The sequence below is a fragment of the Opisthorchis viverrini genome, assembly GCF_000715545.1.
Source record: "Opisthorchis viverrini unplaced genomic scaffold opera_v5_328, whole genome shotgun sequence".
NCBI lineage: Eukaryota > Metazoa > Platyhelminthes > Trematoda > Opisthorchiida > Opisthorchiidae > Opisthorchis > Opisthorchis viverrini.
The window spans coordinates 367903-393749 of record NW_008751981.1 but is presented as its reverse complement, the minus strand read 5'-3'; the positions used below and the strand labels follow the sequence as shown (position 1 = coordinate 393749).

The 25847-nt window shown below is 44.1% G+C and overlaps 2 protein-coding genes across 2 annotated transcripts; one reads left to right on the top strand and one right to left on the bottom strand.

Annotated features, from left to right (window-relative positions):
- Positions 1–309: 309 nt before the first annotated feature.
- T265_09998 (hypothetical protein) lies at positions 310–24087 on the bottom strand (the record flags this gene model as incomplete). Its single annotated transcript, XM_009176235.1, has 2 exons — positions 310–391; positions 23810–24087. 2 exons carry the CDS (start codon positions 24085–24087, stop codon positions 310–312), a joined length of 360 nt encoding a protein of 119 aa, XP_009174499.1.
- Positions 14570–25464, top strand: T265_15017 (hypothetical protein; the record flags this gene model as incomplete). Its single annotated transcript, XM_009176245.1, has 4 exons — positions 14570–14641; positions 20576–20672; positions 23974–24231; positions 25355–25464. Coding segments are annotated over 4 exons (537 nt in total), but the record flags the coding sequence as incomplete, so codon positions are not given.
- Positions 25465–25847: the final 383 nt, after the last annotated feature.

Below are 25847 nucleotides of genomic sequence, written 5' to 3'. Positions count from 1 at the left end.
CTTACGAAGATTTGATGACACGTAAAACTTGAAGTGCATATGCGAGTATTGACAGAAGTAAAATGTCAAATTTCTTCCTCGTCATTTCTAAATGAGGCGACATTCAACTGAATAGGTCACTATGACAACATTGTTTTTTGTTTGAACGTGTCAAAATGAGAAATCTAATTGAGGCGAAAGGCCATATGCATTTTCCCTAGGGTTCGTTACTTGATTTCCGGTTTTGAAGGCATCCACGCACCTTTTCTATCTCTCTGTATGTCCCCAAGTATGTATGTACAAGATTGCACGTTCTCACTAAATTCTTTGTCATTCGAGATCACCAGAACATTCGCGATGCACGCTCGGCAAATCGTCCAGAACCGTTGCGAATTCCGTTTTTTTATCAACCCTAAAATAGAAAACAAAGTGAAGTTATTAAACCCAAGAACCAACGATGGACAGTTTACAGTGTGTACTTCACGAGAATCTGCAAGAATGGGCGCGGAATGTGGAATGAGAAGAAGCAGAAGTATGGTGCTGATGAATATTCCCTCGCCATAATCTCAGCTCTTCGGGCAATCGGTTGTGATGTCGACTTTTTGGTTCGCCAACCGATGATCATTTCTTATCGAGGAATCTACTTTCCTCAATCAACCAAGGCTATTATTGGACTGGGACTCCCTAAGGGTACAGTAAATGACTTGTGTTTACTTGCCACTGTGGGCTTTCTGCGTACTTACGACATTTTTATGTGTTGTACATAGCGCTGAGTGTACATTCTTGCCATTGAATCTCTGTCTTTTCCTCGGTTGTTTGTCTTTACACACGTCCTTCCATACCAAGCACTTTTACATACGTTCTGTCTGAGTGGAATCGCCTAGTGGCATAACTTTGAATGAGATACCTTTTCTCTCTTTTCTCTCATATTCTCCTGTTACTCTTTCGCATTCATCGCTTGCACTCACTTTTTATGTTTGTGACCATGCTCTTCAAAAATAAACGATAATATATACACAATCACACACCGAGTGGCCGATTGGCTGAAGCAAAATATTTTGTGTCCATCTCAGCAAAATCAGCGAAATGTACCATGGACCTTACTGACGTTTCTAACGGACAAATGAACGTCTCACTTGCAACTGGCATACCGGTGGCTTTTTAAAACCTTGTCACCGATATGGCGTACTCTGGAGCTACAATGGTACGATTTTTTAGTAAGTTCTCTTTTCGCTAATTTTAGTGAGGGTGCACTTCATCAGTTCCCAGATCGTTTTCATGCAACCAGGTGTTCCTTTCTATTCAATGTGAAACCAAGAATTCAGCCACACTTGAAAGACATCCCATCTCTGAAACTCAGTTTGTTTCCTAGTTTTCCTCGTAAATGAGGATTGGCAAGGTCATATACTCCTGATACCCTTTTGCATTCGTCGCCTGCATTCATCTATTGTGTTTGTGACCATGCTCTTCAAAAATAAAAACAATAAATAAATAAATAAATGTTTGGATACTTCCCAGCCCAAAAAAATTGATAAAATCACGGATATCTTCATAGCAGTGGTTGTCTAATTCCTCGACGGAGAGCAATAAATTACCGGAACGGATTGCATTCTGATACAAGTACCCGTAAGGCTCTCAGATAGGACTGGGAGACTTGGACGCAACCAAATGGCCGAAGACAACGGGATTTGACTACGTCAATGAGGTAGAAGAGGTGGCGCACGAACGGACATCTTCATTTATTAGAGGCTCGTTCAACGCAGAAGACACGTCGCAGTCCCCCGATCGATGGTATCCGTGTGGAAAGTGAACTTTTTGGGGGGGCAACTCGCTTATCAGTAGTAGATCCTCCTCATCCTCGTAATCTAAATCCTACCGCAAAGATAATTCATTCCCAGCTGACTGATATTGATAACGGATGTTGTAGTGGGAAGTTCGCCGCCCTCATCACCCAAAATTAGAATTTCCAAACCAGGTTGTTGTGGGAATGGTTTCCTGAACAGTCACCGGAATCAGGCCCGTTGGGATAATTTAGAGAGAAAATGTCTTTCAGATATCGTTCGTGGCTAGTTCATGAATGACATTCAACAGTGGTCGATTCTTGGTACATCACACTTCCTGGAACGAACGAAACGATCCTAAGGTCTGTATGGCACTGAGGGAGTCATTGGCTAGCAAGAATGTATTGATCGTCCTCAAGGACGAATATTATCCTCCGAAATAACACTCGCCTGCTCTTGGAAGGGGCTTCACTGAAAGGGTATCACCGTATAGATGTGCTTGTTTAGTTTCGTCCACAATGACGATAGCACCAGGCGCATTCTTGAAGCTTTTTTTCGGACTTCAGTGAACTCTTTTTCATGTATTTGAGGTCAGTGTGTACCAAAACTCGGGAAGCCCTGGAGAAATAATCTGCAAGAGACTCAATGGATTTCGAAACTACGGTGTCCCAGTTTAGAAGTTTACGGAGCGGCTGATCACCAATGAGATCAACTCACACCTGGACAGTCTAAAGAACCAATCGTTCTTTGGTCACAGAATCCAACCACTCAATGCATATTCGAGTGACAACCTTTCAAACCCATGGTTCACGTGACTTGTGAATTGTTTGTGTTTCGGATTCGCGACGCCCCACATCTTGCAATCAGCTCCAAACACGCTCTTACACCGGAGTAAAGTACGTCTCTCTGACCTCCACTTTTACCATGGTGTGTTTAACTTTGGATTTGGACGCCCACGCAGAAACGGACAACCACTTCGTTCACCTCAAATTCGTCGAGGAATGGAATTTTACGTTTTCTTGTAAGGAACAAATCGCCAGTCAATCTGTCTGTTTACAGCTAGGCTTCCAAAAATAACTCTGTTTTCAATGAAAACATTGCTTTTTTCCCCTCAGTTGTGAACGTGACACACAAAATTGGTTTTAAAAGTGCACCTGCCAAAAACACGTCCATAGGGATTCGTTGATTTGTATGATGAATCAAATTCACAAAGCTACCAAAATTTGAATTCCGTTTTTAATGCGACCATTTTGGTTATGGTCTTATGGCTTCTGCACACTGAACACGCTGGTTCTTTTACATTATAAGGCATACATTTATTACTTATCCTTACATAATATTCACAATTTCAACTGTCATTCCAGTCTCAGTTTGCGTGAAGTGTGTCGTGGACTATACCACACACTGATGAGCCCCAACAAGGGCATAACCACTCGTGCACTGCCAAATAGTACTTTTGGCAAACTTATGAGTAGTTTCGTTCAGGAAGATTTATCATCCGCCAGATTTTTTTACATCATATTGACCTCTGGTGGTCTGACTGCATATTTTCAACTAGAAATCGCTAGCGTATTAGAGGGCTCGCACTTCCCAAAAAGTAATTTGTCATTCAACACCTCCTCGAGATGTTAACTCCCTGCGGAAATTCGTTATCGTGTTGGTGACTTGTTTTTTTTTCACGGGCAGCTGCTCGAACCCATTCATTCGTTATCGTGTTGGTGACTTGTTTTTTTTTCACGGGCAGCTGCTCGGAACCCATTCAACCCAGAGAGCCTTTCAAACTTGCTAGCTTTCCTGTTGCTGGCGATTTACGTTCTACCGCGAAGCGTTAGTCCAAATATCGGCATCAGTCCGTGCTTTGTACTCACATTTTTGTTTACCAAAAGCTTCGCTTGGTTTCTGATTTCTCATTCACACTCATGAATAATTGATTCCAAAACACCTGCCTACCTTGTCCCTCACCTGCCCACAACAAAACGCACAACGGAATGGCTTTCCTTCGTGACAAAAAAAATCTAGAATTCAATCTCGAAAATGTCATTAACGAATGACAGCCATTAAAATAACATTTTGGAGATTTGACATGCTTTTTTCACACACATTCGCAATCAACATTTTCCTCTCAAATTTACTAGGCGGTGACCTGCTCGGATCCTCGCTTCTTCGATCAGACTATGATTCGCTGTCATTGTGCGCGATGTAAGCGTCCCTGGGTCACACGCTCTCTGCCGGTCTGACAAGGCAAACCCACCGTAGATCTTCCTGTAACTAGCTGAATATCTGACGAAGCGACATTTATGGCATCCGTTCAGTGCGCGGCTGACCCGCCACTTGATGAAACTATAAGGCCTGGAGTTACGCAAGCCTAGGCAGGGTTCAAGTAGAACATAAGGTTGATGGAAACTCGGGGACTCCGCCTACCTGATGAGCCCCAAGAAGGGCAAAACCAGTCGTGGGCTGTCGAAGAGCTTCCAGCAACCTTGTGAGTAGTTTCTCTCATGGTAACACCCCATTCATTTACTCACCCCGACCATGTGCGTGTGATGTTCCATTGTTTCGCCTGTCCGTATCCACCAATCACCTTGCAGCAAAGGTTGCCCGACCGGCATCGGTGTATGTGTGTGTGTGTGTGTGTGTGAATGTGTCTGGTAGACTTGCTTACTCATGCGTGTTTGTGCCCTGAATTGCTCACTCGTGATTTCCGCGCCACCAAACAGAAACTTCAAACTGGCCTCAAAACAGACGATCACAACCCACACTGGCGAGCCGGCATTCTGCGGTGCGTCGGTCAATGCCAAATTTGTTGATGTCATGAATGTGTACAGTTCAGGTGTGTTATGCACTTGTAAGCATTACCAGAGATTAATCACCAAGGTTGAGTTTGAACCAGGAACCGATTGGTAAGTTCGCTTCTCGACCAATAAGCCATCTCGTCACGTGACAGCGCATTCCAATGAGTCACAGTAGTTATGTGGTGAACTCAAGTAAGACTTTTACTTGTGTAAATTGAATAGTCCTATAGTCACATTTGCAGACTAATTTGCTTTTGCGAGACTTACCTGGAACCCAGCTGAACCTCTCGTTTGTGATGTATCCAGGCAACTGAATGTGCTGCACCAAGCCACCTCATGTTTCAGTTGGGACGATACTAGAGATATCACGATCTATATTTTTGTAATTCACCACTCACAAGGTTGCTGATTTCGTTGCTAATTTCGTGCACCTTGGTTTCAAGTAGAACATAAGGTTGACAGAAACCCGGGGACTGCGCCCCATGAAGAGTGAAATCGGTCGTGGGCTGTCGACGAATTTTCAGCAACCTTATGAGTAGTGCATATTCGGTTTTGACTACCTTGCACACATCTACTTCACATTGGAAAGCCATAGAAAATTTTTTTAAAGAAAGACAAAACACAATGTTGCTAATGCGGAAGAAACTTCGTCACTCACATAAGTTTCTTGGTAGGTTAAAAGAATGGATTTTCACTGTGACGTGTTCTTTGACAGCGTTCTGAGTAGTCGGAATACTTAATTTGGTTTAACTGCATACAAAAATTTTCCCACAGTTAAGGCAGTGAATGCAGTATTGTTCGTGAGACATTCGATTGTTTGCAGACTAAGAACAGGGCTCCATTTTATCAAAACAATGGAAAACATTGAGTTATGTCCAAAGGTTCAGATGCCTTCTTTTCGGTCACGATAGTAAAGTATTACATGGTCACATGTATACAACATCGTAGATTAGGAATGCTTCACACAAAATCATCGATTTCGGGCAATGGTTGCTCGGTGAGATTCCCACTTCTTGACAGATGTTAATCACGTGACCTGCTTCAGAGAAATCCCACTCAATCGATAACCCCCAACTACTACTAACTGTTTTCTGCTGATTATATGGATCGTAGCAAATGTTTACAAAATAGTCCTCCATCGCCTGTGAAAGATAAGATAACCATTCAGCTAAATCATCTTTTCGGTTCCTGGCTGCCACGCCACACGAAGAAAACACGAGGGCTGGGAAAGTATTAGTTTTTCCAAGTCTAAACAGGGGAATTTGAGAGGCAGAGATCGGGTTCGAACCCCGGACCTGCCGGCCAGTAAACTTGCGCTCTAACCACCGATCCATCTCGCCGCTGAGAAATATACGAGTGCATTTCACCTGAAAATTTACCAACGAAACTACAAACGAACTACTAGCTCACCAATGGAGCGCAGTTTTTTTTCGGTTATTCTGAGACGAAGGAAACCAGACTGAAAAGTTCAAAGCGTGATTAAGGTTGTGTGTGATGGGGCTAAACGTCTACCTCAGAGTTAGTTCGGAAGAACTCAAATTTATCGCCCGATTCGAATTTTTGAGGGTAGAATGTTTTCCGTTTGGTCTTTGATGATTAGTCTCTCCTTGAAGTATTACTTTTGGTTTATTACACGCCAATCTAAATCATACGCGTTTTGTTGCGCCGCTAACTACTCCTTTTTCATTCATTAGATGCGTTACAAACCGGTTGAAAGAAGTGTTCTGTGAACATGGTATTACGTGCACAGTTTGATTGATGGTGCTTCAGAATACCGGAATGAAAAAGTGATCAGAGATGCAATTGAAACACCACTGACGTACCACTCTTTAAGAGTGTTGTGGACCACAGTCTCCTTAATACCTCCTTATTGCCGTGAACCCCGGTCCGGATAGACGCTTGATCGCCTGGTACGCTTGGTCAAACCAGAAAAAGTCAATGGACGTGCAAGCCGGCTGATCTGTTGATCACTGTCGCTTACAAGCGGGTCAAAAAAGGGATACTAAGATTACAACTCATCTGTCAAGGGCGAGTGAAGAACAACCAATGAAATCTGTCTGAACGAAAACGATTATTCTATTGGCTGTTATGCAGACCCGTTACTTTCGGAGTTGGTTCTCCTGATGAAGAGGACGTCCAAGGTCATTTAGAACCTATTTACTTTTCACTCAAATTTGGGTCTGGAATATAATCACCATCCATCCACCTGTAGGCATTTTAGCCACAATCAAAACTGGCTTTCCACATTGGGGCTTCTATGAGTAGATGTGAAGATTTCTTCCCGTAAGTACTAAGCCTTGAAGTGCTATACAGCAGTTTCTTCCTTATTGAGGATCAGAAGAAGAACGCGTCCCACACTACTCCATAAAGTTCCCAACCCAGTACCTCCGGGCCAGTAGGTTCGGCCATGAGCCAATCAATGCGTGAAAACGTGATATGGTTTCCTCGGCCAAGTCTTTTATGGGTGACTTAATCGCGTAGCAGATCAGCCGCTCGTGACCAAACTCTTAGTTGCTCAAACTGCTCTCCCGGAGTTGACCGGTTCCAAACACCCTAAAAACGTCATGAAGCATATACTCCTGGTGATTTCCAGTAAGAACAAAGTAGCTGTACGAGGCTCTTCGGCTGTTCAGCATAGCCTGACTTCACTTGGAAGACAAACTCTCCCTTCAAAGTTTCGATCCACAAGACAGGATGAACTCCATCAATAATTTAGCGCTAACCCACACGAAGATCTCATATGCCGCTAGGTACCGACTCCGTGTACGATTTGATTATTGATTCAGGTACTCGTCCCACAGTGGAACTGATTTCAATTCGCATTTCGACAGAAGATTAAAGGTTTGACCACTGTTGCATCTGTGTTTGCAGATAATTCTTTCTCGGGTTTGAGAGATTGATTTCAAAGAACAGTTGCCATTACACTACTTCTTGATGAAGGAACACTGTTGTGGTTCACGCCTCGCAATGGCATCGTTGTTCTCAGCTCCGACTTTCCGCTCGTGACTGACGGGCAACTCGACAGCCGCGGCAATTTCAAATTTGAAAAAAAAACTCCCCACCATAGTTCGTGAACTCATTTCTAATCTTGAGGTATGGAGAGACGTCGGCGTGGCCAAAATGTGCCATTATCGTAGCAGACCACTCAGCTAGGTGAAAAGGAAGGCCTTTGCTGCGAAGTTATGCGCTGGAAAACATCAACTGAACGGTTACAGACTATTGGACAGGGAAGCGAAACTCTCACATGCATCTTGTTTATAAAAACTGAACATCTGTCCTCTTCTCGAACGCGTCTTCCTGAACTTTCCTGGATAATCATTGACTATCATTCAAACGTAAACGAATGCTACAAAGCGATTCCACAAATTCCGTAATAAGTATCACTTTTCTATGGACGCAAAGCGGATTTACGAGAAAACCACATACTACTCGCAAGCTTTATCAGTAGTATCCACAGTTACACTGATATTGCCGATGAAATCCTATAAAGCTTATCAGTAATATTGGTTGTCATTCCAAACCAAATGTGAACAAAACAATTCAATAGATCTGCAACATTTTTCAGTAAGCTGGAACAGTGGAGGTCTTGCAACAAGAAACATTGCACCAAGTAGAACATGAAGTTGACGGAACCTCGGGGACTGAGCCTACCTGATGAGCCCCAGGAGGGGAGAAACCGGTCGTGGGCTGTCGAAGAGTTTTCAGCAACCTCGTGAGTAGTTTCCTCTATGAAAATATACTGCGCAATCTCGAATATCATGCCAACTAAATCATGAGGCGGCCTGTGTGCAGCACATTCAGTTGGAGAACATAATAAACGAGAGATTCAGTTAAGTCTCTCGTGAAAACCAAACTGAATTGAAAATGAGTGTATATGTCGGAATCAGTCCATTTTGGGTTCAAGTAGAACATAAGGTTGACGGAAACTCGTGGACTGCGCCTACCTGATGAGCCCCAAGAAGGGCGAAACCGGTCGTGGGCTGTCGAAGAGTTTTCAGCAACCTCGTGAGTAGTTTCCTCTATGAAAATATACTGCGCAATCTCGAATATCATGCCAACTAAATCATGAGGCGGCCTGTGTGCAGCACATTCAGTTGGAGAACATAATAAACGAGAGATTCAGTTAAGTCTCTCGTGAAAACCAAACTGAATTGAAAATGAGTGTATATGTCGGAATCAGTCCATTTTGGGTTCAAGTAGAACATAAGGTTGACGGAAACTCGTGGACTGCGCCTACCTGATGAGCCCCAAGAAGGGCGAAACCGGTCGTGGGCTGTCGAAGAGTTTTCAGCAAACTTGTGAGTAGTTTGCTTTATGAAAACGTTGTACCACGTTGCAAGAGGTGGGAATAGCTCTTCTCAGATTGATTGACGAAGACATCAACATCAGTCTGCAAACACATTGTTAACGCCACACTCTAATGTACAACTCTCAGATTATTAAAATACTACTCGTTGGTCTGTGCCGCCTCTGCTTAGCTGCCATGCCACTCGAAGGAAGCACGAGGGCTGGGATATTGCTAGATTTCCCAAACCTAGACAGAAGCAGTCCAGATGCAGAGGTTGGGTTCAAACCACGGATCTTCCGGTCAGTATGTTCGCGCTCTAACCACTTGGCAATCCCGGGTGGGCTTAAACTGATCCACTCGCGAACTACTGTTACCATGTTATCTCAATTAGGGTTGATGCATCTACGCACATCTGGCCGAGTCGATGAGAGCGTAGATCATGACGCGGTCCCTACATGGATACCCTAAAGTTGCCCACCAGCATCTGTCCGAGTAATCCAGAAACATTGAGTTTCAGCAGTAGGGACCAAACTGGAAGGTTCAGTATCCTTTCAATGCTTTTTCCCTTTTCTAAATTTCAACTACACACTCACTGATTTACAGTTTTCCGGGTTTTAAAAATCGAGCAAGAAAATATAAAATAGGCTTTGAAGGTGTGTGAGGTGTGTGATTGGACAAGCTGTAGAACCAAAAAACAGCCTCCTGTCGCTGTTCGTGACGTTTCAAACACCCAAAATGACAGATCTGATCGACCATTTGAGTGATTGTCACAGCAGGAGATGAAGTATTCAAAACAGTGCTCAGTTGCTCTGTTAAATTTATACATAGGCGGAACAGAACCCGTCGTTTCTGTTATCCATGCATATGGAGGAACATGACACTTCATAGGCTGGTTACAAAATTGTCAAAACAAGACATGTTTGTTGGAAAAGCTGCCTTCTGATGACTTAATTTTTTGTTGAGTTTGGTAGTTTCGTTTCAAACCGCATCAACATTCGAGGTAATATTTTCAGCGCGAAGTCTTGCAGCGGTGAGTCGTGGGACGTTGTAGGAACCCCCACATACACCGATCGACCAATTTGAGGAATAAAAAACGGGAAGTTTCAAAACGTTGTACGTCTCTTTGTAGTTGAATTGGCTCCTACAAAGTTAACGCATGGATCTCAAAAGCCAGAATCGCGTTTACCAATTTGTGCACCAAGTGTGATGTCAAAAAAGCATAGCACTCTGTCTCCAACAATGATGCGGTCTGTTTCGTTGTTTGGCTGCAAGACTTGGCCAACTCGAGCCGAGTATCTGAGACATCTTCAGGACTTTGACCACCGACATCTCACAAAATTGGCTGGAACCGGCGAATTCGTAATGAGGTGATTGGGAGCCGGGTTTTTTTTGACGTAACAGTTAGTATTTTCCTCAAAGACGTCTGTGGGCATAAAATTCGACAGAATTTGATACAGCAGAAGAAAGTGGAGGATGTTTTTTTCGAAAAGTTTGGGTGCTGCTGATGCTGTTTATCTCCTAGGATGACCCCCCCCGTCTGCTTGCCCGGAGACAATGAATGACGTGCTGGCTAATCGATGTCAGGTGTGTTCACGCTGTCAGTTTCTATCTTGATTAGTCGAATGGTTTTGGAGGTGTAGGCATCTCGGATGCTAATTGAAGCCCAGTTCTTGATCCCTCTCCTTGTCCATACCCTTCTTCTTTCCATTGTAAGGATTCAAAGTAAATGTACGGAAATGGAGCACCAGTGCTTTCATCTGTTGTTGCTGTCGACGGTGCCGAGAATGATGACGATAATGATGATGATGGCGACCATGATGTTGAAGATCACGATGGTGCTGGCGATGATGATGATGATGATGATGATGATGATGATGATGATGATGAAATTCTGACCAAGTGAGTTGAGGTAAGCATGTATGGTGAAACAGGTTATTTGTTCGGCCATCCATGTAACGAAACTATTGCGTGATGATAGGATTTTCACTCTTGCGATAACTTGTACTTCGAGCTCTATTTATACCGTCGGAAAGTTCATGTCTGGTCCTCTTAGGTGGGCGCTTTCGCTCTGTAAGGGGAGCCGAACCATGCTGGAAAGGCAAGAAGTACTGTACGCGCTTTTCATTCTAATGGGTACCATGCTTCTCATGAGAATCGTTGGAATCTGGAGTGCCTAAGCTCTGAGAAACTGGTTTGACCACGTGTGCCACGTGATCAGAGAATGAGTGTTGCTCTATGCCAAGTACGAATTAATTACACCGCCAACTGGACGCTCTTGGTCAAACGATTTCGTTTTCGACAACTAGTAGGGAAGTTGAGACTTCTCATCTGACACATTGATGGTGATTCCCAGCAAGGTTGGAATATCCGTAGGGATATCTTGGCGACCACAAGCCGGGCTTCTATCCGCACAAAACTTCTCACGCTCATGAGTCACGGTACCGCTTCTATCGCTTTTATTGGACGACTTTATACGGCTACAGCTGGAGCCTATAAGCTTAGGGAGACGGGGCGATCGACTGTTTATTATGGGGATTGAGGCCTTGGGGTTATGTACTCTCAAACCAGCTAGCTAGATCTGATGGCAGCGTAGAAGTCACTCCAGCATAACCTAGCACATGCGCGCTGGCGAATACTGGCCTGCTGCTTACCCGTTGACCTATTCACAAAGTTGCCAAAATCAACGAACAGGAACCGTTCTTTTGGAACCAGTGTTGATTCCTCATGCGGATCAACGTTAGCTTTCATATTTGTTTGAGTCGCGTGGATTACACTCCTACAACTGCCAATGTTGTGTCTGCAATTTCGCGTCAACTCCATTTCTTTTCGAGTGCCTCCTCCGACGGTAAAACACGGCACCCCGGGAGTCGACCTCAGAACCCCTAGAATTATAGACAAGCGCGCTGTCCGCTGCGACGATTCGGCGTACCGGGTAGTTTTATTCAAATAAGCTGACATGTGTGTAACGCAGTGAAGCACCCGTGCCCCCACCTGGATTCTATGGGACACTATTGACTTCTGAACTAGGTTCCTCAATGGGTTACAAATGAATTGACGCTCTCGTCAATGTGTGAACAACGTTGTTTTCAACAAGTCAGTTGGCTCATAACTATTGATTGGGGAACTTCCTCTCATCTCTTGTACTACCGCTTGCCAAGATCATATCGTCTTCTTGATGAAGCTATTGTCTCTCGTGCTCCTCATTTACCGAAATAAGAGACGTTGAGAGGTATTTTTATAGCTGTGTTTTGTTTTTTTTAGCCCTATGCACAAGTATTTTTAGTCGGGTGCGATCCATGAACTTGTTTCGACAACACTGAGTCAGACCAAAGCATCAGATCGAGAAATCAAGAAACAGGTGACCAAAGGTTGCGGCGGCAGGACCGGAGAGATCATTCTCAATGTCATCCGGTTGTTAACCATTTGGGAAATGAACAAACCTACAAGCCATTAGGAATGCGTACCCGATAGCCTACTGTTCAGTCAGTCTTGTGGATGAGCAAACGCTATAGTAATCAGTGTACGCGTAGAAACCACGCATTCAAACTATTTGTAGTGAATCACAGAGACTTGTGGCAAGAAGTTTGCAAAAAAAGTTGCCGAGCTCGAAGAACACATCAATAGTCATTATTGCAGCCTGGGCTTCTAACACAACGGCGGCTACTACTGATGAGGCATGCGAGTAGTATGTGTTTCTCTCGTAATACCTCTCCGCGTTTCATGGAAGGTGAGGTTTATTACAGAAGCTATGTAAATCTTTGCGGCGTTCGTTTAGGATTGTGTGATAGTCAATGAATATTCATGAACGTTCAAGAAGACGCGTGAGGATGTTCAGTTCCTGTCCAGTAATTTGTAACTGCTTAGTGGGTGTTTGCCGACGCACGATCTTGCGGCGAAGAGCTTTCTTCCTCAAATCAATATCGTTTTCAATCCTTAGTGGTCCTTTGTCTACCTCAGTCTCACAAAGATGGCTGCGTGTAAGAAAGCTAGAGCAATCTCCGAGTTCTGACAAAAAATATCAATGAATTGTATCAGATCGTTAGAGTAATAAATGCTCCATCCAAAAGACTTTGAAAAACTCTGGACAACAATGCGAATCAGATTGTTCTTTGGAAGAGGAGGAACAATTTTTCCGAGTTACAGACCTTTCAAAAATGTTATTGATTCGTTTACTGGTGCTATTTTTGATCCCCAACAAGTTGTTCAATGCCCTTTCACTGCTAACTTTAGTTCACTGCTATCAGAAATATTTATTTGCAGCTGATATCGTAAAACGGCCATGATATGGTACAGCTCCGACCGATTTCTAGCCTCTTCCTACCCCAGGGGCTCGAGATAGGGTCAAGGCGCCAGCCCACGGACCGGGGGATTCCTGGTTTGAACCCAACCTGAGCAGCTAGACTGCTCCTTTCTATATAGAGCACCCTGGCAGTATTCCATCACTGGTGCCTCCCCCCGTTGGCAGGGCAGCTAGGCAAGAAAAGGGTGATTAACCTGAGCAGTTGGATTTTTTCTCAGCTACTCGTGTAAGAGGATGTGACGCCAACAGGCCAATCGAAAGTAGTAAGTACCTTGAGAATATATATAACTCAATCGTTTCATTAAGGTAATGTACCGTAGTGAACCGTCCTGCTCTCTTATGATCGAGCAGCATTGAAACATCACACTGGCCAAGTTCAAAGAAAGAGGCTCCCGGAGGAACAATCATCTAAGAAGCACTGGCTGGAAAGCCTTTAAATTGAAATGCAACTTAGCTAGTTCAATAAAGAAGTACGAGGTCAAACCAACCGCAATTCCAGAATGACTGCAAAAGCACGATATAACGATAACATTTGTGAAAGCGGTGTGTACTATTAATCTTCATTTGCTTTGCTTGCCAATCACCTTGCCGCAGAGGCCACCAAGAAATCTAACAAAATGCACATTGAAGTCCATTTGGCTCATAAAAATCTGGGGACAGAAGAGCTCAAGGGGCCTCAAGGTCAGCACCTATGGGATACCAGAGAAAAAACAACAGAAAACATCCGCAAAACGTAAAATCGGATGAAGAAAATCATGAGCACAATAATTTACAAACAAGAAGGAAGTGGACTACCGGGGATAATACCCAAATGCAGTAAAAGCTGCTCCAGAAAAAAGTGCCTACTGATCCAACCAGAATTCAGAGAATGAGACCAGGACGCAAGGAAAACTGAAAATAGACCAATCAAATCAAACGAAGAGAAAAACCACAAACAGGCGTTTGTTCAACCAATCAAATTCCAGGAAAGCCGACCGGAATACAAAACACAAGAACCATAAAGGAGCCAATCAAAACTACGGAATAGAACCGCTGAATCGATGGTATCGAGTGAACCAGTCAGATGCGTGTCAGCCGAACAAGCTGAAAATTATCCATTAAAGTAAATGTGAGGTTAATCTCCAGCAACCAATCAGAGTAGAGTTTTCAACTACCCTTCAGAGGAAATACAAACCCAAACGTTCAGTGACTATATTCCCTTCTAAGTCAAGAAATCATTTGCAAATCGATCGAAAGATGGTCTGATTAACAACCAATTAGCGCACTTGGACTACCGTGGTTTTGTGCAGTGCGAAAAGCACTCTTTCACTCATTTGGTTTGCACATAACTGTGGGTTTGCACTGATTGGAACTTCAAACGTATTGTAATCTGATTGGCCCACTACGTGACTGGTAGTACAGCACTTTGAATTCATCCTCTTTTGTAAAGAAAACTACTCACAAGTTGCTGAAAACTCTTCGACAGCCCACAACCGGTTTCGCCATTCTTGGGGCTCATCAGGTAGGTGCGGTCCCCGGATTTCCGTCAACCTTGTGTTCTACTTGAACCCCAATTGAACTGTTTTCTAGAAATACATCACTCATTTGCAAATCAGTCTGGTTTTCACGAGAGACTCAACTGAATCTCTCGTTTATGATATTCTACAACTGCAATTTTGTTCGGTGTCCAATACTGACTAAAATAAATGAGATTTGTGGACGGAATAATCGGAGCCACAGTTTATCTGAGGTTAGATGGTGGGTCCCCAACTCCGTGTCAATATTTGCGGAGAGCGCTGCCAGTCTTTTGTACCCCTCTCTCGCCTCAATAACACTGCAGTAACCATCTTTACAGAGATGTCACCTTGTTCGGTTTTAGCCAAACGTGAAAGAAAGAGGTTCTGAAGATACGTTAGTTGGAAAGTCATCCTCGTTTCCTTGTGTAAAAATCGCATTACGACAATGTCTCCCGCTAGCATTACTCAGGGTACGCGTTTCACGGAAGCGTGATTGGTGTTTTAATTCACCTGTGGCCACATGTGAGTTCATCCATAAGCAAACACCTGAACTTAAGGAAATTTTTGGCAGTTTGCTGATCCGGTGTCTCAGCTCAACCCTGAGGTCAACAATATGGTACTTGTACACTCCCTCTCCTGGACGTTGATTTCAAACCTAGTAACCGGAGAGTCTGGTTGGTTCATATTACGGGTGAACCTAAAGGGGGATCCAGTTATGCTTATTGGGACAGTGAGAGAATGACCACTGTGTCCAAATCGATGAGCCTAACTAGCGACCGAGGGGTGGAGTAAGCCAAACACAATATTCAAGACTGAAACGGTGCAAAATCCGAGGGAAATTGGAGCAGTTGGATACGTTACTGTGTAGTCTCACGGCACAGATTAGCTGCGAATCAAAGTAAGAGTGATACGTAATTCCTGTTCCATTAAATGCTTGTTTCACTAATTGTTCTTATCGTATCAATATGTAATAACAGGATAGTAATAATTGCTCGGTGCCTGGCTTCCATGCTACCCGAAGGAAGCACGAGAGCTGAGCTTCTGCCAGGTTTTCAAGCCCATACACAACCAGTTAAGATAGTGAGAGTGGGTTCGAACCACGAAACGTCCAGCCATTGCGTTTACGCTCTAACTACTGAGCTAGATCTTTAATAATGTGTATAGAATAGCTTCATATTCCCGTCATTTTCTGATGACAAGAAGGACTTCGACGTGTGAGAAGTACATGGTCTTTCTTTGTAATTTACTACTCATAAGGTTGCTGAAAATCCGTCGACAGCCCACGACCGGTTTTGCCCTTCAGTTGGGTTCCAGGTGAGTCTCTCGAAAAAAAACCAAATTAGTTTGCAAATGAATGTATATTCGCTACACAGTCTTTCGTTTTTTCTTTTCAAATACAACAAAGGTGCATTAAGTCTTGAAGTTTAAACTGCCTAAGACCTATCCTCCAATTAGATATCCCATTTTCAACACGAGGGCAAATCCGTTAGAGGCGCACTCACAAGTTTTGCGCACGCCTTGATCAAACTTCTGTTGGATGGTAACGAACTAGATTGAGTGTCAGGTGCTTTCTAACAGAGAAATTTAAAGGCTCAGATGCAGGAGTATTCCGGTTATCCGGTTGCCGCTCACACAACACTTTAAGGGATCTTACAATCCTGTAAACGTGAGCCAAGTTCATCGTTGGGTCCGCCATCATATCTTCTGATTGGTGTGTTCCCGGGATCATTTGACAACCAGACGTGCGTGTTTGGTTTGACAAGAAAGCGTCTCCATCTGCTGTTGTGTCGCCCCTGTTGAGATTCCAGCTTGACATCTGGTCAGCCGTAAGTCCCGGCCAGATAGGCAAAATGTTGGCGCCAGTAACACGTTTGACGCAATTCGGATGTATTGATCGCTGGTGCTTCCACTACGGTTTGTTGGTTTTACAGATTTTCAGTGAAACCACTGATTTGGGTGACGAGGTTCTCAACGACAGACAAAAATTTAAACGTCTTTTTAAATAACTTGTAGAAATCCGTTGCCAGTGGCAACCGAAACGTTGGATTACAACATCCGATTCGACAAGGCTATGGTTTGACCTTCAAATTTCTAAAGCTTTTTAAAATCTGTTTTGGTTAGTAATTGCACGGATAAAACCTCACTACATTTATAAACTCGATGCGATCGTTTTTATTTTCGGAAATAACGAGAGTGCTGAACATCATCAAGAAACTGTGTGACTTTTCCATGAAAGTAAATGCAGTTGTGGTCCAACAAGAGCGGCAAACTCAGGGACCGCTTCTGCCTTTTGAGCCAGCTGTAGGCTGTCAGAGGGGTTTCAGAAACTGCGATGTCTCGAATACCGCAGCAGCTCAAACGCAATGTGGTCTTTGTGCGATACGTTCAGTTGAGGAATATCATAGTCGACAGCTTCCACTGAATGCGCCCTAGAAGCCAAATTGGTGTATAAATGAATATATTTCGCAAAAATACCCACTAGTGTGTTCAGTGCAAAGCTCCCTACCAAAAATTTTCAATCAAAACTGCACTGAAAGTCGTATATTTCCACGTCATTTATATCGACTACCTGATAAAATGCGTAACTAACTGCCCCATCTCACCAAGTCATCGTCGAACGAAATCGTGGAAGTTGCAACCAATGCACGATAAGTTCAAGGTTGATAAAGCAGATGATCATGATGACTCTCCATAAGCAAAGTGTCAGCTGATAAATTGAGTGCATTCGCTCCAGTTTATCATGGTTCATGATGGACAAAACAGTTCTTCCTGGGCAGCCCGAGACGTAGTTGTTGGAATTGTGCAGCGGAGGGCGTGATATACTACCGACGGACTGAAGAGTTTTCATTGCATTGCCAACACCTATAGGCTGGCTGTCAGCAGCGTTTTCAAGTTCGCCTACCGATCTTATTGCCTCAGGTTTTAATGGGACCCACAGACTTGCCTGCAGTAGCACATTCGTCTCCGTTTCTACTCGTTTTCACAAGCTCCCGATGATCTATTCAATTCTGACAAGCATATTCGTGTGTCAAGCCAACTATCATACACATGTGCGTGTATACATCCTCCGTTTTTGGGTCCATATTGTGGATAATCAACGAAGATTTTTTCTGGAAACAGGCCCGCTTGCACGTTGAACATCTACCCTGCCTTACCAACCACGATACCTTTGAAGGTTCGCTCATGAAGATGTTTTCTGAAAACAGGCCCGCTTGCAGGTTGAACATCTAACCTGCCTTACCAACCACGATACCTTTGAAGGTTCGCTCACATTTAGCCACACATGAACTAACAACAAGTCAATTTGTGGAAATGTAAGTGGCTCGGTTGTGTTCACTGTCGGCTGATCAGATGCTGGTTGATCTGTTCGCAATTGCGTTCCGAACGTCTCGTCTCCAGTCGAGAGGGCATCGTCAGTGCGCAGTTGAGTGAGTGATTCTTTCGTACCCAACTGCGTTTATATATCTAATATCCTGCCATCCTTGTAGTATTATTGGACTGATCGTAATTTGCGCAGCTTTGCAGTCTGTAGGCCCCGTATTCCACTGGATTGTTGAATGGCTGTTTAGGGTGTTTCACGTCCGTTTCTGATTGGTCCATTCCTGGTAAGTGTTGCGTTGTAGTCTTCCTTCTTTGAGGTTGGTTGGTTGAGCTGGTGGTTCCTATTTTTGGCAGTTTCGATACTTCAAACTGATTGTCTGTTTGTTCGTTTTAGTTTGTCCGTCTCTGAGTTCTGTAGTTTCCTAATTCATTTCCTCGTAGTGGTCGGTAGTCTGGGTCGACCAATTAGGTAAAAACCGACCTTGAATAACTTGGAGACAAATAGTTTTCAATTCTTGTCTGTCATTTGTCTGACATTCAGGACATGTTTTTCTAATTTTCAAACGGGTGGCTAATACTTTCAACCGATTTGACCTTTTTACACACTTGTTCGAACTTCAGCTACTTGCCAGTGGAATGAAAGCACGTTTTTTTATTGAAAGGTCTTTGAAAAACTTCGAGCTACAACCCTACACACCTCACCGTTCCGCGGATCAGACAACGATTCAACAGAGATGAACGCCTATAACAGGAGGTACGCCATCTCAAACAGCACGTTTTTTTATTGAAAGGTCTTTGAAAAACTTCGAGCTACAACCCTACACACCTCACCGTTCCGCGGATCAGACAACGATTCAACAGAGATGAACGCCTATAACAGGAGGTACGCACATCTCAAACGACATGCAACGCCCTTCAGACAACATTTACTGAGGTGTCCTACACAAATTCTCTATTTTCAACGGAGATCATTTTCAACAACTGAGAAAACCTCGAGACTCACGCATGGATGATCATAGACCGGATGGTGTCTCGATCACAAATATTCCAGCCGATGACGGAGAAAGACCGATTCAGGGCAAAGTTAAGGCCTTCAATTGTGTTCTGTCCAGTTGACATTCCCCTCACTGCGCTGTCATTGTGTCCGCCGTTCACTGCTCCCCACAAAGCACTTTCTACAACATTTCCTGTCTAACCTTACCTAACCAGCTACTCTCGAAAGCCAGACTTGTTCACTTCCTGAAGGTACAATGGCCGTTTGTCCCTCGGATCAAACTTCCAGTTTGGAACACAATGGTTAATCCAAGCCAGAAATAGATACCTCGGGAAGTTTGGCTAATCACCAAAATGCTTTTGTAGTAAATTTAACAAGTACTCCTCTGGATTGCCTTGAAATGCTATAAGCCGGTTTCAGGCGATCAATACTAACGTTATCACGTGAATGAATGGCGAATTATCTGGTGTGATGACTTATAACATTGAACGGACCCTCATAAAGACGCGATCACAGCGGATAAAAACGTGCTCACAAGTGGAGAGATCAGGAGGAACATGGAACGGTTTGTTAACGATTGGCGGAGACTAAGAGCGTAGACGCGACATATGCGTTTTCAGTTGGGTGTCAAAGGGAAACTAGATTCTGAGGTGAAAAACTGTCCTTGGATTCGTAGTGATGTACCGAAGACTAACTCGGCTGGTGTGTATTGTAGTGTGGAACGAAACGTAATGCGTAAATGAAGCACTATGAGGGTCATCAACTGTTAGTGGGACAGGAATTGTCACGTGGTTTGAGTGTTTGTGACGCGTGATCTGATGAGTGACTTCTACACGGAGCTTGCAAAGATATCGTCACAATGAAAACAAGGGTGATGTGCAGCCTGAGTTTGGGACCCATTGCGATCGAGTTGCGTATGTTAATTGGCTCACCAGGGTTCTTCAGCCACGTCATTAGACACAATCTGAGGTGGTTTAAATTGTGTGTGTGTGTGAGTGTGTGTAAATAATGACATGTTGAGACAACAGAAGACCCACCGAGTCACACAATACTACTGATTATATTGCGTATACTCCGCAAACCGTACCCCACTCACCTGATGGGTGATCTAAAGTTGGAGCAAGGTAAAAAAACAGTTTACTGAAACGTGTCAGTCCTACTTTAGGTGCGTAGCGTTGCTCAAAGGGTTCAGATAACATCTGGGTAGTATTCGTCTGGGTCTGGCTTCCTCAGCGGTTTCACACCTGGTTAAAACAGAAGAAAATTTGGAATACTAACGGGCAGGAAGAGCTCCACAGACATACCATGAGATCCCCTCCTGAGTATGAGTATATTCTATAGGCGAAGTTGTTCTGTGTGTGGGTTTTTAGGGGGTGGGTGTTGAAGAACCAAAAGGTGGTGTGTATCCAATCGCCCAAACTTCTTTAGAACACATGTGTTGAGGTTCCCGATACGGAAATTTGAGCGACCTGTAGGTTTGACAATCCCAAATATCAAAAGGAAGAATTGGGTTCGTAATTCTACGGTACTATTTACACTAAGGTAAGCAAATGTGTACAAAAAACCTCAGTTGTTCACGTTCGTAGCGTCAACAAGTTCACAGGTCCTTCACTGACCGGCACAGCGCAGTATCAACGTCCGCCGCACACCAAACAACGGCGAGCGGAATGATGGCTCAGTAGCGTGGGTTCCATCCGACGGTCTCGTGATTCGCATTGGACGTGCGATCACGCAGAGCCCATGAGAAAACAAGTCAAGGCAGTATATCCTTGTAATGTACTACTCATAAGGTTGCTAAAAATCTATCGACAGCCCACGACCGGTTTCGCCCATCCGGTTTCGCACATTCAGTTGCCTGAGAACATCATAAACGAGGGATTCAGCTGGGTTCCAGGTGAGTCCTTCGAAAAAACCAAATTAGTTTGCAAGTGAGTGTATATTCGCTGAAGTCAAGGCAGGCTCAGCAAACGGGACATGAACGCACATGGGTAAGTAGGTCAGCAGCGCACATTCACACACAGGCACACAGGTCAATACACAAGTGTCGGAAACGACGGTCTCTGCGGCAATGTGAGTGGCGGGTGCGAATAAGCAAAACAACTGGCGATCAAAAGTACATAGACGGAGTAAGCAAATGAATGGCAGAATTAGCATAAGGCCAAGTTAGATTCAACAACATGGTCAATGGCATCTCCTCAAAAGACTTTTTTCATCAGACTAAACAACGCAGTTAGGAAGTTGGATCAGGAGGGGGCAGTGTCGTGATTACAAGCGTTACCTGAAAATGTTGGATGACCTCGGCCAAGCAGATAGGGATAGTCACAGAAACTCCCCATCGTATATGCCGTATCGTTTCTGTAATTCCAAACAGTTTACTGGCTTGAATGATGTTAAGTAGAGGCAAAAACGGTGCGGTTTTTAATGTGTGCGCGCAAATTGGACGAACCAATCAGAAGGGACCAGGGTTGAGGTGAAGGTCACAGATGTTACTGCTTCCAACCCATTGTATCCTTTACTCTTTGGGTCCGCTCACTTTAGAGGAAAACTATATGAATATACACTCATCTGCAAACTAATCTGGTTTTTCGAGAGGCTCAGGTGGAACCCAGCTGAATCTCTCAGTTTCGCAAATATGGGCATTTCCTAATTTCGTGCAATTTGGTTTCAAGTAGAACATAAGGTTGACAAAAACTCGGGGACTGCGCCTACCTGATGAGCCCCAAAAGGGGCGAAACTGGTTGTGGGCTCTCGACGGATTTTCAGCAACCCTATGAGTAGCACATTTCAAAGAAAACTATGTGATTTTCGTGGCACTCACTTTCTTGGTTGGGTTGACTACCGTGTGTTTTTTGCGTCCGGTTTTCGGAATCGGAAGTATACAGCAATCTATCGAACGAGATTTCTCCCGGAGTTCTGTGTTCCCGCCCGGTTTCTAGTTTTACGTATCCCTGGGACATATCACACCTGTCTTGAAGTTGAATGAATTGTTGCCACTTCTAACCTACAAAGTACCGTTTACTTCTAGTAATGAGACTTATCAACCGAAAGAGGGAATTGCCACCGGTGCTCGCTTGGGCCCACTTTTGACAGGCGTATTCGGGGGTAAACCCGAAAAGGGACAACTGAGCACACTTATTGGGTGGTTCGCAATATACGTCATTCAAATAGACAATATATTTGTACATGTACACGATAGTATGAGTCCATTCTAAATTGCCACCGGTGCTCGCTTGGGCAGGCGTATTCGGGGGTAAACCCGAAAAGGGACAACTGAGCACACTTATTGGGTGGTTCGCAATATACGTCATCCAAATAGACAATATATTTGTACATGTACACGATAGTATGAGTCCATTCTACGTTTCACACAAAGTCAAATCACGATATTAGAGGGTTTCCTCCTCAGCATGCCAAATTTTTTATTCATATTTTTATGCCGAAGTGGTCAGTAGAACAATACAGTGTAGAGTTCACACACAAAAATCGAACTTCAGTGAGTCATTGGTTTCACTTTGCTAGTTTCATACTGAAGCAAAGTTTAGTCAGATGACGGCATTCCAAATGATCTAAGCTGTTCCGGGCTCACCGCTATCCATGCACTATGCAAAACAGAAGGTTGAAAAAGCGTTATCGGGAGAAACATGTTTATATCTTGGTCTCCAAACTAAAGATGCACAGACTGCAGACCGTCAAAGTTTTGTTTTGAAATTTCCTCTAGCTTGTGCTTGGGTTTCGGTTCAAGCCGTACCATCAGGGTCCTTCTGAAAGGAGGACTGTCTGACCGACCCCCGTATTCAATCGCATGCTCGAGTGGAGAGAAATATGTTGGTCCTATGGCAGAGTGATTTTCCAGCGGTACACGTTCCTCTGAGTGCGGGTTGGAGAGATTCCTACTCGAGCACAATTGCGCCTCATTCGGCTGAATCCTCCAGTGGTATGGTCTTCAGCGTTCTGTACCCGGTTTATTCCCAAACCAGTTGCTGACGGTATAATTCTGACGGCTATTGACCGCAGACACTATCGAAATTCCACAATTTGACACCAGATCAAAAGCTTTCTTGACATCACGACTCAGTCTGACTGTGACAGTATCTGTGCTAACCCATGGTGTGCCGAACTGTGTCCCCTTTCCTTCCGGTTTTTGAGTTTGTACCCGCGAATTCATGTGACCATGCGCTTGAAACTTTTTCAGCTTCGCAAAGTTTTCTGATGACAAGAAACAACCATTGTCCCCTACTTTTTTTATCCATGTTTTAGAGTACCACAGCAAAGAATCCTTGATTAGTACTCAAGTTCTTCTCACTCCAGGCGGTGTCCATCCTGTTAACCGCTAACTCCCAGCCCACTGAGGAATATCTGTTCACAATTTAAGTTACTAATGAGTAGTCAAATCACAGGAACGAAAATGTCGCGGCGGTTTGAAAGGGCTGAAATTTAGGTAGACTAGTGTGGGGATAGTCAATGAAGTTATTGCGTTCTAACTATGACATGATCATCAAGTGCTCTCAAATTTTTTGAGGAGGAAATATCCCAATAACGTCTGGTATGATGGAAGTAACGTTATGCTGTTGGATTTACAGCATATATTTGGAGTCACATGAACACATTGATACTAAAATTAAGAACACTTGTTGCTTTTTCAATATTTTTCCTTAACTAGTCAAATCTATTGTTTCGGGGGTAACCATAGTAAAGTGAGCTGTTAGTTTGCACCGTTTTGGCGGACAACGCTCTTCAGAAGATCACTGCATGTTTGCCTAACTTCACATTTCCGTATTTATAGCCCTCTTGCGTTCATCCTAAAATCAAGTCAAGTGGTCAGGTAGAACGACATTGATTTTCTAGTGGCCAGACCTACCATACTTGAAGCACACGCTTGTTCGAGCGTGTCACCGCGATTCCGTCTTGATGGCTGCAAGCTAGGTGGCCTACCTTGGTCTGAAGTTCGTCCACTGGTGAGCCAACCCTCTTCTCCTGAGAATGCAACGTGGCCAGTGGTGCCTCGGCCAACTGCCGTGCCAGCTCCCACACCCCCAGCCGGCCTTTTGCTCTCACCAACCGCAACTGGACACCAGACGCAGGCTGCACACCTTCGACAAACTGGTCAGACAGCACTGGACTGGCACAGCAGTCCATCTAATCCAGGCAAAGCCGGCGGAGGACACGTTCGGGTCACATTCAGGTGCCATCCTGGCCGTCTTGAACCGCCCCAGAGCCTTCTGGCGGTCGGCTGGTGTGTCGAAGTTCACAGCGAAGGCCTTCCTCAGAGAGAAAACTGCCGTATGAGCTGCCACTAAGTTGCTGAGCATATTTGAAAGAGCTCTCCTCTCGACTTGATGTGACTGGCCTTTCTTGGTGCGGCTACCGTGAGGACAGAAAGCAAAGGAATCACCCGAAATACACACGCTGCCAGATTAAAACTTTGACACTCGAAGCAAATTTCCCAAATCTAACTCCAGCACTGAGCCTGCATAAATCACCACGTTTGAACTGGTAGACAGGATGGAAGCATGCAAAAGACTATCTGTCACGAAATTTTTGATGAACTGGTGATCGATCGGCCAAAAAACAAAGTTGATGTATTCTCAAGCAAACTGCACACAAATTTCAGCTGCAGAAAGGTCCGGTCTTTCAGAAAGAGGTGAAATTGTCGCCAGATGCTGACGTCGAGTGCCATTATTTTGCACGTCGACTAATTTGAGAGGAAATCCCGGTGTGATCAAGGATGGGAACGCTGGTGATCTCCAATGACAGGGTAGAACAAGGAGATGATATCCAGGACACCATTGAGGGTAACAATGTACCTATGTCAGATCGCATTGGTTCCCGTGTTGCGTGTTTAACTCATCAAATGAATATTCTTTTTGAGGTAGATCGCATTGGTTCCCGTGTTGCGTGTTTGACTCATCATCGCATGATCAAGTCATACATGCTTTGTTTTTTATTACCTGTATTCGATCATTCAGCCTTGAGGTTTGGTATGCGACTCCGGAAAGCTTTATATTGTCGTATGCAACACTAGGAACGTACACACACGCGTCGATCAAGTGGTCGAAGTTTTGAAGATAGTTGCTTAAAAGTGCGGACAGACGAGGTGTCTCTGGTTAGATCTACCTTGCTTGGAACTTGGAACTTCAACCAAATTCGGAAGATGGCACGTATGAGACCTTCAAGAAATTCGGATGATGGCATGTATGAGACCTTCAACAATGGGATCTACGCACATGGGGATAAAACCCTTCCCAGAAGAAAAAACCGGTAACCTCTGATAACCGAACAGATTGTAATAACTGAATAGTCTGTAACTTGCGAACGGCATCTTCGAGTGACGCGTTGTACCAGAACCTCCGGGAAGGCAAAATAAAGTCGGAGCTGGGTTTCTATACGGTACTATTAACCTAAGACATCAATTCAAAAAATATACAAACCTCGACAGTAAATACTCGTTCAAAACAAATGGTCTTCTTGGAATACAAAAGTACAGACAAAATGAGCAAACAGGCTCGCACGTGAGACAGTCACTCGTACACAAAGTCGGCCTCAAAATGGCTGGATGACCTCAAGGTCAAATGAGTAAAGAGGTAAGGACAAACAAACGCCAGTTCATATACACGCACTAAACTTAAAAGGGGGGTGGGGGTTACACATGCGGACAGAATAAACGTGGGGAATCTCAAATGTCAACGTAATAGACGATAGAGAGGCCCTTGATCTCGTCCAGTCCAGGAGCCCGCAAAATTACTCTCGAAATCCAAAAGGACATAACAGTTTTTGTCAAAAAAAAGCCAGATACACCACAACTTTTCTTCCACACTTAAGGTGAAGGCATCGTAGACCACATTTTATTACCGTCACGAAGATTTTATCGACAGGTTCACAATATTCTGTCAAAATGT